This window comes from Coregonus lavaretus (genome assembly GCF_964263955.1).
Source record: "Coregonus lavaretus genome assembly, chromosome: 3".
Classification (NCBI taxonomy): Eukaryota; Metazoa; Chordata; class Actinopteri; order Salmoniformes; family Salmonidae; genus Coregonus; species Coregonus lavaretus.
The window spans coordinates 51,149,713-51,167,212 of NC_139990.1; the positions used below are offsets into that span (position 1 = coordinate 51,149,713).

The 17,500-nt window shown below is 46.9% G+C and overlaps 1 protein-coding gene across 1 annotated transcript in view; it reads left to right on the forward strand.

Annotated features, from left to right (window-relative positions):
* Positions 1-7: 7 nt before the first annotated feature.
* Positions 8-17,500, forward strand: part of LOC311112859 (uncharacterized protein) — a gene marked incomplete at its 3' end in the record, with an annotated part of 65,388 nt that continues 47,895 nt past the window's right edge. The window contains 4 exon segments of the mRNA XM_084155995.1: positions 8-127; positions 3,556-3,762; positions 12,288-12,554; positions 16,391-16,719. Coding sequence (XP_084012121.1) covers positions 3,682-3,762; positions 12,288-12,554; positions 16,391-16,719 — 677 coding nt within the window. The 5' untranslated portion in view covers positions 8-127; positions 3,556-3,681.

Consider the following 17,500-nt stretch of genomic DNA (forward strand, 5'->3'; position numbering starts at 1 on the left):
CGTGCAGGTGGAGGCGGCGGCCGGGCCCGGGGGAAGGGTGCTCTACCCTGGATTCGGCCGGGCACACAGCTCTCTAGGGGAGAGCGTGATAACCCAGTGGAGCTCTGCTAACGTCATCTGGCTCCAGGTGAGAAAAGACTGTGCTGTGCTGGGGGGTAATAATAGGAATGGTGATAATGGATCCATTCATTACAGCCTGAACCTTAACCTGACATTAATGGTTTGGGCCAAATATAAGTACCATGCATTATTATTATTATAAGGGGAAAATGTAGGGGTGGTGTGGTGGGGGTGGGGGGGTCCAGGGAATACAGTGAGGGTGGAATTGGAAGGATGGACTCAAGGGTCAAAGCTGGCTTGTTTAGGGTTTAGAGTCATCATAGTAATGGAATAATGGATTACATTAATCTAAGGCCCAATCCTTATCTGAGATACATGTTATATAGCCAACTCTATGTCATGCTGTCAGTACTATAGCTCGAGGACTTATAGGAGCCACAGTGCTAACCTGTATTAAGGTGAAGAGATGTCATGCTGTTGCTGTTGTGTCTAAATGAGTGTAACTGAAAGCGTTTCCTTAATTCACATGCTCTTCTACCATTGCATGAACTCTATCTAACCGATAGCCTTGTCATTGAACTCTATCTAACCGATAGCCTTGTCATTGATCTCTATCTAACCGATAGCCTTGTCATTGATCTCTATCTAACCGATAGCCTTGTCATTAAACTCTATCTAACTGATAGCCTTGTCATTAAACTCTATCTAACCGATAGCCTTGTCATTGATCTCTATCTAACCGATAGCCTTGTCATTAAACTCTATCTAACTGATAGCCTTGTCATTAAACTCTATCTAACCGATAGCCTTGTCATTAAACTCTATCTAACGATAGCCTTGTCATTGATCTCTATCTAACCGATAGCCTTGTCATTGAACTCTATCTAACCGATAGCCTTGTCATTGAACTCTATCTAACCGATAGCCTTGTCATTTAACTATATTTAACCGATAGCCTTGTCATTGAACTATATTTAACCGATAGCCTTGTCATTGAACTATATTTAACCGATAGCCTTGTCATTGAACTATATTTAACTGATAGCCTTGTCATTGAACTATATTTAACCGATAGCCTTGTCGTTGAACTATATTTAACTGATAGCCTTGTCATTGAACTATATTTAACCGATAGCCTTGTCGTTGAACTATATTTAACTGATAGCCTTGTCATTGAACTCTATCTAACCGATAGCCTTGTCATTGAACTCTATCTAACCGATAGCCTTGTCATTGAACTCTATCTAACCGATAGCCTTGTCATTGAACTCTATCTAACCGATAGCCTTGTCATTGAACTCTATCTAACCGATAGCCTTGTCATTGAACTCTATCTAACCGATAGCCTCGTCATTAAACTCTATCTAACCGATAGCCTTGTCATTACTTCACCCCAGGTAAGAGAGGGACTCTTTAGGCCTCAGACCCTGTCTGTCTGTTTCCATGCTTCCTGTGTCTTATCGTTCTACTCTTTGAGTGTGTGTGTGTGTGTGTGTGTGTGTGTGTTCACATAGTGGCCGTGTCCAAATACCCAAACTTGCGTCCTAAATAGTAGGTCATTTGAGTATGCGAAAATATTAAGTTTAATAGTATGCAACATTTCGAAAATCTAGTATACTTTAAATGCCCGGATGTCATATTCATGTCAGCTTTGACAATAGCTGATCAATTAGATATGTGCCACAGAAATCAACGAATAGCAGGAAACAACTCAATCACGCATGACGCATTCTCAGTATGCGAAAATAGAACGTTTAATAGTATGCAACATTTTGAAAATCGAGTATGGTTTAAATGCCAGGATGTTATACTAATTTTGGCTCTTCATCTTGTAGAATTCTCGGCACACTTTTCCAACAATGCATTGGAAGAGGAGGGCTGCGATTAATAGGCCCTAGTTCTCTTTAAGTAGCCAGATAACCACACTAGGCTACTTAATTGGGAAGATGCCCGAAGCTTCTGCGGTGGTGTTCAAATGTAGGCTAAGTAGTTTTTATTCTCAGAAAATTATCACGAGCATTGCATCGTAGGCTACATCTTTGAAAACATAAGTATTTATTTTTTTACCCAAAGTGGATTTCTGTTTCTCACTGAAAAGTGTTTATGGTTCTCTTGGCCTTCATCAGAGCTTTTAAACGAAATACTAAACCATCTTTTGATTTCTGAATGTGGCGGCACCTGGGACTTGGGATGTGGCATGTTAATCAGGCCTTTAGATTTTTCGTAGGCTACCTATTTAATTAATGAATTAATGGATCAAGCCTTAACATTCATTCTGATGTCGTTCCAATGATCAGAGCTTTAGTTTATTATGTTGCTGTCCAGCGATTCTGAATTTGCGATGCACCCGAATGTCCACATTTTATATGCCATAGCCCTTTGATTTGAACATTTGAAAAGTTTTGGTGTGTGTACAAGGCTATTTGATTTGATCTATGTTACAACACTTTGGTTTCACTAATAACTATGTTGAAATGGAACCAAATTATCTGTTTCTGTCTTCAGTCCTTTTTCAATAGGATAGATGGGCTGTATGGTCTAGTACGATATAGGTTGAATGTGATAGTCTTCCTATAACCAGCCTGAGTAGGCCTAGAACTCCATTCCTATTCTATTCAGAGTTTAGAGAAATTAATCAAATTGGAAAATAGCTATTATATGGCTGGTTAATGCGATGCATGTCTGTTGAATTTGGAAAAATCCACCCACACTCTGCCCCGCCCCGCCTACTCAGCCAATCAGGAGCCACTACTGAGTTGCAGCCGTGGCATACTGCATACTTTTTACTAAACGGTACATGCTAAATAGTATGCGACAATGAGTAAATAATATGCAGTTTAAGTATGTAGTATGCTAGTATGGGTATAATCGACACCGCCAATGTGTTCTCCACACATTGTAACATAACCTTACTCATCATGGCTCCCTGTCCAGATGAATGCCAGTAGTCCATCTGTACACATGTCTGTCTCTGTTTTCTGTTCTATCACTCTCTTTGATTTCTCTCTCTCTCATTGATAGTAGAGGTAAGACAGTATACTCTACTGTCCCTTACGGTTGTTTATCTGCTTTCTCAATGAAAGTCTATATACAGTACCAGTCAAAAGTTTGGACACACCTACTCATTCAAGGGTTTTTCTTTATTTTTACTATTTTCTACATTGTAGAATAATAGTGAAGACATCAGAACTGTGAAATAACACATATGGAATCATGTAGTTTGCCAAGAGTGTGCAAAGCTGTCATCAAGGCAAAGGGTGGCTATTAGAAGAATCTCAAATATAAAATATATTTTGATTTGTTTAACACTTTTTTGGTTACTACATGATTCCATATGTGTTATTTCATAGTTTTGACTGGTAGTGTATATATTGTTGTTACCTTGTGATCATGTGTCCTCTGTAGGTGAATGTCTGTATTCCTCAGATCATGTTGTACTCCATTACTCTGTATGTAATGCAAGCTAACCTATCCCTGTCATGACTTCCTCTCCAGGTGAATGACAGTAGTCCTAAGACTCTGCTGTCCCAGCTGTGTGACCTGCTGGCAGCGAGGCCCCTACAGGGCCTGGTCTATGAGGAGGAGAGGCCACCACCCACTGCCTGGGGACCCCTGGCCCCCATGTTAGAGTTTGTCTCTGCCCAGACTGGACTGCCCATAGTGGCTGTAGGAGGAGGGGCAGGGCTGGGGAGGATGCAACAGGTACAGAGGTGGGGGGAGGGGATGAGGTGTGTGTATGTGAGAGAGAAAGAGAGAGAGACCCATCATGCCTGTAGGATGGTGAGCAATGGTGGGGAGGATGCCACAGGTATGGAGGTAAGAAGATAATGTGTGTTTGTGTGTGTGTTTGTATGTGTGTTTGTGTGTGTGTGCGTGCCTGCGTGAAAGTTTGAGGATTGAGGTCAATCATTCACTGTTTCAGCCCAATCAGAGCTTTGTAGACAGCAACAAGTGGGTGGTACAGAAAGAGAGGGAGTCAAGGGTAGGTAGTGAGAGAAACCATGGGGGGTAGAGAGAAAAGGGAGGGAGAGAGTGAAGTTTGAGAGAAAAGGGGGGAGAGAGATGATGGTACTGAGAGAGTGATAGAGAGAGAGAGATAGAGAGAGAGAGAGAGAGAGAGAGAGAGAGAGAGAGAGAGAGAGAGAGAGAGAGAGAGAGAGAGAGAGAGAGAGAGAGAGAGAGAGAGAGAGAGAGAGAGAGTTTACCCTCAGGGGTGGAAAGATGGAGAGAGAGAGATTCAGGGTTAAGGAGAGAGAGATTCAGGGTTAGAGAGAGAGAAAGATTCAGGGTTAGAGAGAGAGAAAGATTCAGGGTTAGAGAGAGAGAAAGATTCAGGGTTAGAGAGAGAGAGAGATTCAGGGTTAGAGAGAGAAATAAGGAGATTCAGGGTTAGAGAGAGAGAGAGATCCAGGGTTAGAGAGAGCGAGAGAGAGATTCAGAGTGAGAGAGAGAGATTCAAGGTTAGAGAGAGAGAGAGAGATGCAGGGTTATAGAAAGAGATTCAGGGTTAGAGAGAGAGAGATTCAGGGTTAGAGAGAACGAGAGATTCAGGGTTAGAAAGAGAGATTCAGGGTTAGAGAGAGAGATTCAGGGTTAGAGAGATAAATTCAGGATTAGAGAGAGAGAGATTCAGGGTTAGAGAGAGAGAGATTCAGGGTTAGAGGGAGAGAGAGAGAGTCAGGGTTAGAGAGAGAAAACTCTGGTAGGATTAAGTGGATGATCTTGCCACCTGGTCTCACTCAGCAGGCTTCACATACCTTACACCCGTATCCCCCATCTCTCTCTCTCTCTCTCTCTCTCTGTCTCTCTCTCTCTCTCTCTCTCTCTCCCCTCTATCTCTCTCTCCCCTCCATCTCTCTCTCCCCTCCATCTCTTTCTCCCCACCATCCCTCTCTCTCTCTGTCTCCTTTAGACTGTTTTTAACTGGATGGATGGGGAGGTCAAATAATCAATTTCAATTCAGTCAATTCATGAAGTACTTGAACAATATTCCAGAACTGTATTTCAATTTATCTTCTGAAGTGACTGAGAATTGACCATAATCCTGGGATGGATACGGGGATGGGGAATGCTCAGAATCATGATGGGTAGCTGCTGGATGGGCAGACAGGGGGCCTGGACTGGGATAGCGATTAGGTATGGGTATGGGGGTTGGGTTGGGGTATAGGGGTTGGGTTGGTGTTGGGGTATAGGGTTGGGTTGGGTTGGGTTGGTGTTGGTGTATAGGGGTTGGGTTGGGGTTGGGGTATAGGGGTTGGGTTGGGGTTGGTGTTGGGGTATAGGGATTGGGTTGGTGTTGGGGTATAGGGTTGGGTTGAGTTGGTGTTGGTGTATAGGGGTTGGTTGGTGTTGGGGTATAGGGGTTGGGTTGGTGTTGGGGTATAGGGGTTGGGTTGGGGTTGGTGTTGGGGTATAGGGTTGGGTTGGTATCGGTATTGGTGTTGGGGTATAGGGGTTGGGTTGGATGGTGTTGGGGTATGGGGTATAGGGTTGGGTTGGTGTTGGGGTATAGGGGTTGGTGTTGGGGTATAGGGTTGGGTTGGTGTTGGGGTATAGGGGTTGGGTTGGTGTTGGGGTATAGTGTTGGTATTGGGGTATAGGGGTTGGGTAGGGGTTGGGTTGGGGTATAGGGATTGTGTTGGGGTATAAGGGTTGGGCTAGGTTAGGTTAAGGTATAGGGTTGGTGTTGGGGTATATGGGTTGGGTTGGGTTGAGGTATAGGGTTGTTGTTGGAGTATAGGGGTTGAGTTAGGTGGAGGTATAGGGTTGATGTTGGGGTATAGGGTTTGGGTTAGGTTGGGGTATAGGGTTGGTAGCTCAGTTGGTAGAGCTTGCAACGCCAGGGTTGTGGGTTCGTTTCCCACGGGGGGCCAGTATGAAAATGTATGCACTCACTAACTGTAAGTCGCTCTGGATAAGAGCGTCTGCTAAATGACTAAAATGTAAAAATTTAAAAAATGTATTGGGGTATAGATACCTATAGAGATAGGGGTTGGGTTGGGCTATAGGGATTGTGTTGGGGTATAAGGGTTGGGTTAGGTTAAGGTATAGGGTTGGTGTTGGAGTATAAGGGTTGGGATGGGTTGAGGTATAGGGTTGGTGTTGGTGTATAGGGGTTGGGTTGGGTTGAGGTATAGGGTTGGTGTCAGGGACAGTGTGCTATAAGAAGCTGAGTCAGACATCCTGAGACACTGCTGTGTTTGATCTGTAAATGGCACCGAACTGGGCTGCTGCTACAGCTGTCCCTCTGATGTGTCGCAACTCTGTGTGTGTGTGTATATGTATGTGTGTGGGAGAGGGAGAGAGAGAACATACAACCCATATTTATGTTGATTTATTTTCCCTTTTGTACTTTAACTATTTGCACATCGCTACAACACTGTATATAGCCAGATAATAATGGCACCGGAGGTGATGGCTGCCGTTTTACGGGCTCCAAACGAACTGTGCTATTTTGTTAGTTTTTTCGCATTGTTTGTAACTTATTTTGTACATAAAGTTGCTGCTACCGTCTCTTCTGATCGAAACTGGACAAAGATTTTTTCTTTAATGAGTCCGACACGAAGGATATACAGTCGTGGTCAAAAGTTTTGAGAATTATACAAATATTAATTTTCACAAAGTCTGCTACCTCAGTTTTTATGATGGCAATTTGCATATACTCCTGAATGTTATGAATTGCAATTAATTGCAAAGTCCCTCTTTGCCATGAAAATGAACTTAATCCCCCAAAAACATTTCCACTGCATTTCAGCCCTGCCACAAAAGGACCAGCTGACATCATGTCAGTGATTCTCTCGTTAACACAGGTGAGAGTGTTGACGAGAACAAGGCTGGAGATCACTCTGTCATGCTGATTTAGTTAGAATAACAGACTGGAAGCTTTAAATCATTGTTCTTCCTCTGTTAACCATGGTAAACACGTGCCGTCATCATTGCTTTGCACAAAAAGGGCTTCACAGGCAAGGATATTGCTGCTAGTAAGATTGCACCTAAATCAACCATTTATCGGATCATCAAGAACTTCAAGGAGAGAGGTTCAATTGTTGTGAAGAAGGCTTCAGGGTGCCCAAGAAAGTATAGCAAGCACCATGACCATCTCCTAAAGTTGATTCAGCTGCGGGATCGGGGCACCACCAGTGCAGAGCTTGCTCAGGAATGGCAGCAGGCAGGTGTGAGTGCATCTGCACGCACAGTGAGGCAAAGACTTTGGAGGATGGCCTGGTGTCAAGAAGGGCAGCGAGGAAGCCACTTCTCTCCAGGAAAAACATCAGGGACAGACTGATATTCTGAAAAAGGTACAGGGGTTGGACTGCTGAGGACTGGGGTAAAGTCATTTTCTCTGATGAATCCCCTTTCCGATTGTTTGGGGCATCCGGAAAAAAGCTTGTCCGGAGAAGACAAGGTGAGCGCTACCATCAGTCCTGTGTCATGCCAACAGTAAAGCATCCTGAGACCATTCATGTGTGGGGTTGCTTCTCAGCCAAGGGAGTGGGCTCACTCACAATTTTGCCTAAGAACACAGCCATGAATAAAGAATGGTACCAACACATCCTCCGAGAGTAACTTCTCCCAACCATCCAAGAACAGTTTGGTGACGAACAATGCCTTTTCCAGCATGATGGAGCACCTTGCGATAAGGCAAAAGTGATAACTAAGTGGCTCTGGGAACAAAACATCGACATTTTGGGTCCATGGCCAGGAAACTCCCCAGACTTTAATCCCATTGAGAACTTGTGGTCAATCCTCAAGAGGCGGGTGGACGAACAAAAACCCACAAATTCTGACAAACTCCATGCATTGATTATGCAAGAATGGGCTGCCATCAGTCAGGATGTGGCCCAGAAGTTAATTGACAGCATGCCAGGGCGGATTGCAGAGATCTTGAAAAAGAAGGGTCAACAATGCAAATATTGACTCTTTGCATAAACTTAATGTAATTGTCAATAAAAGCCTTTGACACGTATGGAGTGCTTGTAATTATACTTCAGTATACCATAGTAACATCTGACAAAAATATCTAAAAACACTGAAGCAGCAAAATTTGTGAAGAACAATACTCTCCGGAAACCAGGCCCAACTCCACGTCATTTGCGTGAAGAAAAGGTGGAGATACAGAGGGAGGTGGGGTGCCTTGTTAAGATTTGTAGGCGAGTGAGTAAATCGCCATTACCATCGGTCCTATTGGCCAACGTGCAATCACTGGAAAACAAACTCGATGATCTACGGTCGAGACTATCCTACCAACGGGACATTAAAAACTGTAATATCTTATGTTTCCCCGAGTCGTGGCTGAACGACGACACAGATAATATAGAGCTGGCTGGGTTTCCCGTGCATCGGCCTGACAGAGCAGTTACATCTGGTAAGATGAGGGGCTGGGGTGTGTGTCTATTTGTCAATAACAGCTGGTGCGCAATGTCTAATATTAAAGAAGTCTTGAGGTATTGCTCGTCTGAGGTAGAGTACCTCATGATAAGCTGTAGACCACACTATCTACCAAGAGAGTTCTCATCTATATTATTCGTAGCCGTCTGTTTACCACCACAAACCGATGCTGGCACTAAGACCGCACTCAACAAGCTGTATAAGGCCATAAGCAAACAAGAAAATGCTCATCCAGAAGCGGCACTCCTAGTGGCCGGGGACTTTAATGCAGGCAAACTTAAATCCGTTTTACCTCATTTCTACCAGCATGTCACATGTGCAACCAGAGGGAAAAAAACTCTAGACTACTTTACTCCACACACAGAGACGCATACAAAGCTCTCCTTCGACCTCCTTTTGGCAAAAATTCTATCCTCCTGATTCCTGCTTACAAGCAAAAACTAAAGTACCAGTGACTCGCTCAATACAGAAGTGGTCAGGTGACACAGATGCTACGCTACAGGACTGTTTTGCTAGCACAGACTGGAATATGTTCTGTGATTCAACCAATGGCATTGAGGAGTATACCATCTCAGTCACCGGCTTCATCAATAAGTGCATTGACGACGTCGTCCCCACAGTGACTGTATGTACATCACCAGAAGCCATGGATTACAGGCAACATCCGCACCGAGCTAAAGGCTAGAGCTGCCGCTTTCAAGGAGCGGGTCACTAATCCGGATGCTTATAAGAAATCCCGCTATGCCCTCAGACAAACCATCAAACTGTCACACCCTGATCTGTTTCACCTGTTTTTGTGATTGTCACCACCCCGTCCAGGTGTCGCCCATCTTCCCCATTATCCCCAGTGTATTTATACCTGTTTTCTCTATTTGTCTGTTGCCAGTTCGTTTTGTTTTGTGAATCCTACCAGCATTTTCTAGTTTTCCCGGTTTTGACCATTCTGCCTGCCCTGACCCTGAGCCTGCCTGCCGTTCTGTACCTTGTTACACCATTCTGGATTATTGACCTCTGCCTGCCCTGAACCTGAGACTGCCTGCCGTTCTGTACCTTTTGGACTCTGATCTTGATTACTGACCTCTGCCTGCCCTTGACCTGTCGCTTGCCTGCACCCTGTTTTTGTAATAAACTTGTGTTACTTCAACACTGTCTGCATCTGGGTCTTCTCCTGAAACGTGATACAAACAGGCAAAGTGTCAATACAGGACTAAGATTGAATCCTACTACACCGGCTCTGACGCTCGTCGGATGTTGTCACGCCCTGGCGTATAGAACTCTAGCTAGTTTGGTCAGGGTGTGAATATATTCTAGGTTTTGTATTTCTATGTTTGGCCGGGTGTGGTTCCCAATCAGAGGCAGCTGTCGCTCGTTGTCTCTGATTGGGGATCATACTTCAGTCAGTTTTCCTGCCTGCGTTGTGAGATTTTGTTATGTTCATGTTTAGGCTTGTGTGTTAGCCTTTGGACCGTCACGGTTAAGTTTGTTGTTTTGGTTACTGTTTCGTGTGTTTATTAGTTAATAAACATGTTCGCCGTTCACGCTGCACCTTGGTCCGTCCCGTTCCTTAACGTACGTGACTGATGTGGCAGGGCTAGCAAACTATTACGGACTGCAAAGGGAAACCCAGCCGCGAGCTGCCCAGTGACCTGACCCTACCAGGCAAGCTAAATGCCTCTCCCTGACCGAGTCTGTAATACCCACATGTTTCAAGCAGACCACCATAATCCCTGTGCCCAAGAATGCGAAGGTAACCTGCCTAAATGACTACCGCCCCGTAGCACTCACGTCGGTAGCCATGAAGTGCTTTGAAAGGCTGGTCATGGCTCACATCAACACCATCATCCCGGAAATCTTAGACCCACTCCAATTCGCATACCGCCCCAACAGATCCACAGATGACGCAATCTCAATCGCACTCCACACTGCCCTCTCCCACCTGGACAAAAGGAACACCTATGTGAGAATGCTGTTCATTGACTACAGCTCAGCGTTCAACACCATAGTGCTCACAAAGCTCATCACTAAGCTAAGGACCCTGGGACTAAACACCTCCCTCTGCAGCTGGATCCTGGATTTCCTGACCGGCCGCCGCCCAGGTGGTAAGTGCAGGCAACAACACATCTGCCACGCTGATCCTCAACACCGGGGCCCTTCAGGGGTGCGTGATTAGTGCCCTCCTGTACTCCCTGTTCACCCACGACTGCGTGGCCAAGCACGACTCATAGACTGTTCTTTCTGCTACCGCACGGCAAGCGGTACTGGAGCGCCAAGTCTAGGTCCAAAAGGCTCCTTAACAGCTTCTATCCCCAAGCTATAAGACCGCTGCTACTAGCTGTTTATTATCTATGCATAGTCACTTTACCCCAATCTACATGTACAAACTACCTCGACTAACCTGTACCCCCACACATTGACTCGGTACATTTATATAGTGTTACTATTTTTTGCTTGAGTTTATTTAGTAAATATTTTCTTAACTCTATTATTTCAACTTTGTTGTTGGTTAAGGGCTTGTAAGTAAGCATTTCACGGTAAGGTCTACTACACCTGTTGTATTCGGTGCATGTGACAAATACACATTTATTTTATTTGGTAATATGACATTTGAAATGTCTCTATTCCTTTGAAACTTTTGTGAGTGTAATGTTTACTGTTAGTTTTTGATTGTTTATTTCACTTTTGTTTATTATCTATTTCACTTGATTTGGCAATGTAAACATATGTTTCCCATGCCAATAAAGCCCTTTGAATTGAATTGAGAGAGAGAGAGAGGGAGGAAGAGAGAGTGGGTGTGTTTACATTAATTACAGTATATGTGTGTAAATTAAGATGTTTCAGACATGCTTTTGCTGCCACGTAGCTAGAAAAATCAACACCAATACATTTGTGTTTACAAATAACTGTTTTAACCATTTACTCTTGAGGAATGCGTTCAAACCTCTTTGATGATCTTCCTTTGAAGACCCACCCCCCCGCCCCGCACACACATTCCTATCTAAATATAATCCAAATCTGTGGAAAAGACTAGTTCCAGCGGTCATTGGAGAATTCACTCAACAATCATCATCTGTGTTTTAGCCTGCAGTCACACTGCCACTGCAGCCGTCCCATGAAAACTTCAACCCCAGTATGCCTCCACACCCTGAACACACACAGGGTAGTCATGGGAGTTGTAGTTCTTTGTAGAGAGGAGCGGCTCTCTTTAACTGCTCTCTAAACTCCGGACAGAAGTTGCCCGTAGGCATAGATCTAGGATCAGCTTACTGTCTCCAAATCCTTACCTTAAAGACATAATCCCCTGCTATATCTGGATTGATTAATCTTTTTAATTATTCAAAAGTAGTTAATGGATTAGGGCTTGCTACAATATGGCATGTTAACAAATTTGCTATTTTTCACATATTAATTGGGATTCATTTACCAGTGAGGCTTATTCTAAACACCTTTGTGCTGCATTCTGGCTCTGGGCAGAGTTTACCCATAGGCAGATATCTACACTGTAGGATCAGTTTACCCTACCCAAATCCTAACCATAATCCTAACCAAATCAGAACCCCAGAAAACCCCTTCATCCTCAATGCTTGGTTGTGTTCAGAAGGTCTGAAACGGGAGAAAACGTTGTGAAACTGAGGAATTACAGGGGTCCCGTTCAGTGAGAACAAACAACAACAATGTGTTGAACTGTTTTGAAGTGGAGAAGGTGCTCTACTGAACGCGACCCTGACCTCCTAGAGGAAAGCTGATGTTGTGCTTCCTGTTTGGCAGCGTTCTGTCCCGTGTTCAGTCCTGTGTGCCTGCCTGTGTCTATAGAACTTTAAGGTGTGCTCCCCCTACTGCAGGAGTCAGGCTCCATCTTCCTCCAGTTCAGCTCATCCACCACCCTCCAGCTGGAGGTCATCTTCAAAATACTAGAGGAGTACGACTGGACCACCTTCTCAGTGGTGTCCACCCGTCACCACGGCTACCAGGACTTCCTGTCGGTGGTGGACGGCCTGACGGACGGCTCGTTCATCGGCTGGGAGAAGAAGAGCGTGGTCATGCTGAACGTGACGGACGACCCGGGAGGGGCGCGCACGCTCAGGCTGCTCAAGGAGAACGAGGCACAGGTGAGACAGGGGGGAGGGAGGGGGGAGGGGAGGGGGAGAAAAGGGGGAGGAAGTGTTACTGAGTGGCCGTGAGTCTCCGTGTGGCTGGCTGGCCGGGCTGGCTGGGTTCCTCCTCCTTCTTACTCTCTCCCTCTGTCCCTGTGGCTCTCTCTCCTCTCTCTCCTCTATCCCTCTGTTCTTCTCATCACTCCCACCCTTCATGACTAGCCTGTGCCCTTTCTTTCGCTCTCCCTTGCTCGCTCCTTCCTTCTACTTTCCTTTCACTTAAAAAATCTCTCTCTCAAGCTGAATGCCTCCATCCTTCTCCTTCTCCATGGATCCCTGACTTGCTACCTCCTCCCTATTCCTCATATCTCCCCTCTTTCTCCCTCCCTGTCAATTCCTTTCTTTCTGTAATATGATAGCTCACTCTTTAACCCTCTCCCTCTCTTTCTTATTCCCTCTCTCCCTCCGTCCTTCCCTCCCTGCACATCCTTGCCCAGAGACAGAACCTCTGTCCTGTGGCTTGTGTTGGGCTCGTTTTGTGTCCTCTCCTTCCATCTCTCCCTCACTCCTTCTACTCCTTTCATCCCTCCATCCCTCCCTCCCTCCTTCATTCTCCCCTCTCCGCAGCATGTCCCTTTGCCTGTAGACGTACACTGCTCTCTGTTGGGCTGGTTCAGATGGGTCTCAATGTCATCGCTAATGTCTCAGCATGGCCACTGCAGCTCTGTCTCCCTGTGTGTGTGTGTGTGTATTGGATTCCTTAGGCTTCTCTCGGCTGGTGTCACTGTTAATATAACATAGTGCCCGCAGCGGGCTGCCTATGCGCAGTGCATTAACCCTAACCCTCCCTCTTTCTCTGCTTCTCTCTCTCCCCTCCCTTATTGCTCTCTCTCATCCCTCCTCTCCTTTCCCCTCTGTCTTCACCCACTCTCTCTCATTTTCTCTCTCTCTTTCCCCGTCTCTTTCTCTCTCTCCCAGTGATAATCAGTGCTTGTGTCTGTCTGCTCAGTGACAGTGTGTGTTTGCATTAAAGACTCTATCTGCTTTTCTCTCTCAATATCCCACTTTTTTCCTGCTTTTTTCCTGCTTTTCTCTCTCAATGTGTGTGGGGCTAACGCAGGTGCACAGGGTCCATTTCCACTTAAATAGCTCTCTCTTTCTCTCCCCCTCTCTTTGAGCTTCTGCCTCTGCTTATTTGTCTTTATATCAGTTTCTCTCTCTCTCTCTCTCTCTCTCTCTCTCTCTCTCTCTCTCTCTCTCTCTCTCTCTCTCTCTCGCTCTCTCGCTCTCTCGCTCTCTCGCTCTCTCGCTCTCTCGCTCTCTCTCTCTCTCTCTCCCTCCTCTCCAATTCACTGGAGGTTTATTGGCATCCGGGCTGGATTGTTTTGCCAAGCCATTACAGTTCAAAATTCAATGAAGGCACAATTCTCAAAATGTGCTTTCACTCTGTCTCCTCCACTCCCTCTCTCCCTGCCTCACTTTATAACAATTTTTCCTTCCTCTGTCCTTATCTTTTCTACCCTATACATTTCTCCCCCTCCCCCTTCTCCCATTCTGTTAGTCCCTCTCTCCCCTTTCTCTTCCTGTATCTGTCAGCATTTCACTTAACCCTGTTTCCCCTATCTCACCCCCTTAAAACCTTCTTCACCCTGTTTCTCCCTTCCTCAGCAATTGTGGCATTGTTGGACTGATCTACTGCACTCTCTTCCTCCCTCTCTCCATCCATCCCTCCCTATCTCTCTTGCTTTCTCTCCTTCTCTCTCTCTCTCTCCCTACACCCCTGCTGTTACTATATCTCTTATCTCCCCAGGCCCTGATTTTACCAAAATATGTCTGCCTCTCTTTTTTCTCTGCCCCCCCATCCCCCATCACTTCCTTCTCTCCCCCCATCCCCCAACCCGCATCACTTCCCTCTCTCGCCCCCATCCCCCATCACTTCCCTCTCCCCCATCCCCATCACTTCCCTCTCTCCCCCATCCCCCATCCCCCATCACTTCCCTCTCCCCCCATCCCCCATCACTTCCCTCTCCCCTCCATCCCCCATCACTTCCCTCTCTCCCCCATCCCCCATCACTTCCCTCTCCCCATCCCCCATCACTTCCCTCTCCCCCATCCCCATCACTTCCCTCTCCCCCATCCCCCATCACTTCCCTATTCCCCCCATCCCCCATCACTTCCCGCTCTCCCCCCGTTTTCTCCCCTTCTCAACACTGCACTCCATTCTTTCTCTTTCTGTCCCTCCCTCCCTCCCCCCCCCCCCCCCCTCTCTCTCTCTCTCTCTCCCTCTCCCTCTCTTACCCCTCCTTCCCTATCTCCCCAGACTCTGCTGCTTTTAATAACATATGTCAGCGTTTAACCTCTCCCATTTTCCCTCAGGTGTGTTTGCTCTTTAGACCCCCTCCATTCTCTCTGTCTCAACCCCCCACTGTCATATTGTCTCTCCCTCCTTCATTTCGTCTGTCATTAGTATGTCTGTCATAAACACAGCAGTAACATCAGCTCTTACTTCTCTCTCCCTCCTCCGTTCTCTTCCTGTCTTCTCTCCCACCTCCTTACTCCTCCTGCCATCTCTCCCTCCTCCTTACTCCTCCTGCCTTCTCTCCCTCCTCCATACACCTGTCTTCTCTCCCTCCTCCTTATTCCTCCTGCCTTCTCTCCCTCCTCCTTACTCCTCCTGCCTTCTCTCCCTCCTCCTTACTCCTCCTGCCTTCTCTCCCTCCTCCGTACTCCTCCTCTATTCTCTCCCTCCTCCTTTATCCTCCTGCCTTCTCTCCCTCCTCCTTACTCCTGGTGTCTTCTCTCCCTCCTCCTTACTCCTCCTGTCTTCTCTCCCTCCTCCATACTCCTCCTGCCTTCTCTCCCTCCTCCGTACTCCCCCTGTCTTCTCTCCCTCCTCCTTATTCATCCTGCCTTCTCTCCCTCCTCCTTACTCCTGGTGTCTTCTCTCCCTCCTCCTTACTCCTCCTGCCTTCTCTCCCTCCTCCTTACTCCAGGTGTCTTCTCTCCCTCCTCCTTACTCTTCCTGTCTTCTCTCCTTCCTCCTTACTCTTCCTGTCTTCTCTCCCTCCTCCTTACTCCTCCTGTCTTCTCTCCCTCCTCCTTACTCCTGGTGCCTTCTCTCCCTCCTCCTTACTCCTCCTGTCTTCTCTCCCTCCTCCTTATTCCTCCTGCCTTCTCTCCCTCCTCCTTACTCCCGGTGTCTTCTCTCCCTCCTCCTTGTTCCTCCTGTCTTCTCTCCCTCCTCCGCACTCCTCCTGTCTTCTCTCCCTCCTCCTTACTCCTCCTGCCTTCTCTCCCTCCTCCTTAGTCCTCCTGCCTTCTTTCCCTCCTCCGTACTCCTCCTGTCTTCTCTCCCTCCACCTTAGTCCTCCTGCCTTCTCTCCCTCCTCCTTACTCCTCCTGTCTTCTCTCCCTCCTCCTTACTCTTCCTGTCTTCTCTCCCTCCTCCTTACTCCTATCCTATAACCCTCACCTCACTAGTTAGTATAGCTTTGTCTTTCCCCTATAGGAAAGTATTGTTACTCCCTCTCTCTCTCTCTCTCTCTCTCTCTCTCTCTCTCTCTCTCTCTCTCTCTCTCTCTCTCTCTCTCTCTCTCTCTCTCTCTCTCTCTCTCTCTCTCTCTCTCTCTATTTTTCCCTTCACCTTCCCCCTCTCTGTCTCCCTTGACCTTTATATCACTACCGTATATATGTCTGACTCCCCCTTTCCTCCTCCTCCCCTCCCCCACTCCTCCAGGTAGACTGCTGTACTGCCCCCCTCCCACTCTTTCTCCCCGTCTCCCCTTACCCCTTATCTCACTATGTACCCGTGTATCTCCCCTCTCCTCCTCCCCTGTATTCCACTCCACCAGGTACGTCTGCTCTACTGTTCCCAGGAGGAGGCCGAGCTGGTGTTTAAAGCAGCCTGGGCTGCGGGTCAGGCTGGACCCTCTCACATGTGGTTCGCTGTGGGGCCAGCCCTGTCCGGCCTGGGCATGGAGGGCCTCCCCAGGGCCCTGTTCGCCGTGCGTCCGCAGGGCTGGAAGGACAAGCCCCGCATGAGGATCGCCAGAGGCGTGTCCATACTGACCCACGGGGCGGTGGCACTGCGCCGCGACTACGGGGCCTCGGGAGGGCCAAACTTTGTCAGCAACTGCATGACGGAAGCCAATCAGACACACAGGGTGCGGGGGAGGATGAGGTGAGGGGGGAGGAGGGATGGATGGAGAGGGGGAAAGGGGGAGCATGGGAGGTGGTTGGGGTGAGGGTAAAGAGGACAAGCCCCTACATAGGGCAGCACGTAGCCTAGCTGTTAAGAGCGTTGGGCCAGTAACCGAAAGGTCGCTGGTTCGATTCCCTGAGCCAACTAGGTGAAAAATCTGTCGATGTGCCCTTGAGCAAGGCACCTACTTGCTCCTGTAAGTCACTCTGGATAAGAGTGTCTCCTAAATGACTAAAATGTACAAATGTAAAAAAAATTGGATTAGGTATGTAAATAGAAGATACAGCCAAATGGTTCCAAAAGGAGAAGATAAAGAACAGGAAAAGCAACCGATGACAGATAGCACCTTAGGTACTGCTGCCTGCTGTTCACTGGCTGGAACTGCATCCTGCTAGGATTCTCTCTGATGATCTATTGTCATATGAGCTGAATACACCGGGATGACATGATGATGGAACAGTCATACAAACTGCCTTGTCTTGTTAACAAAATAAGTTGAGATTGTGCAAGGCCCACAGGGATACAGGTGTGTCACTTCAAAGATCGACACTGACAATGTGTGATCATCTGAATGTGTAGCTCATTAAGAGACAAAGCTCTGTCCGTCAACAGACAGGTGATAGTATTTAACACTAACTCTAAGCCACCATAGATCAAAATATGTGTTTCTTACTGTATCAGAAACCACTCTAATGTTTGGTAAATGTCTGACAAATTGTGGTCTGGCAGTAATGGCCCAGCAGGGGTGTCATGTACCCCA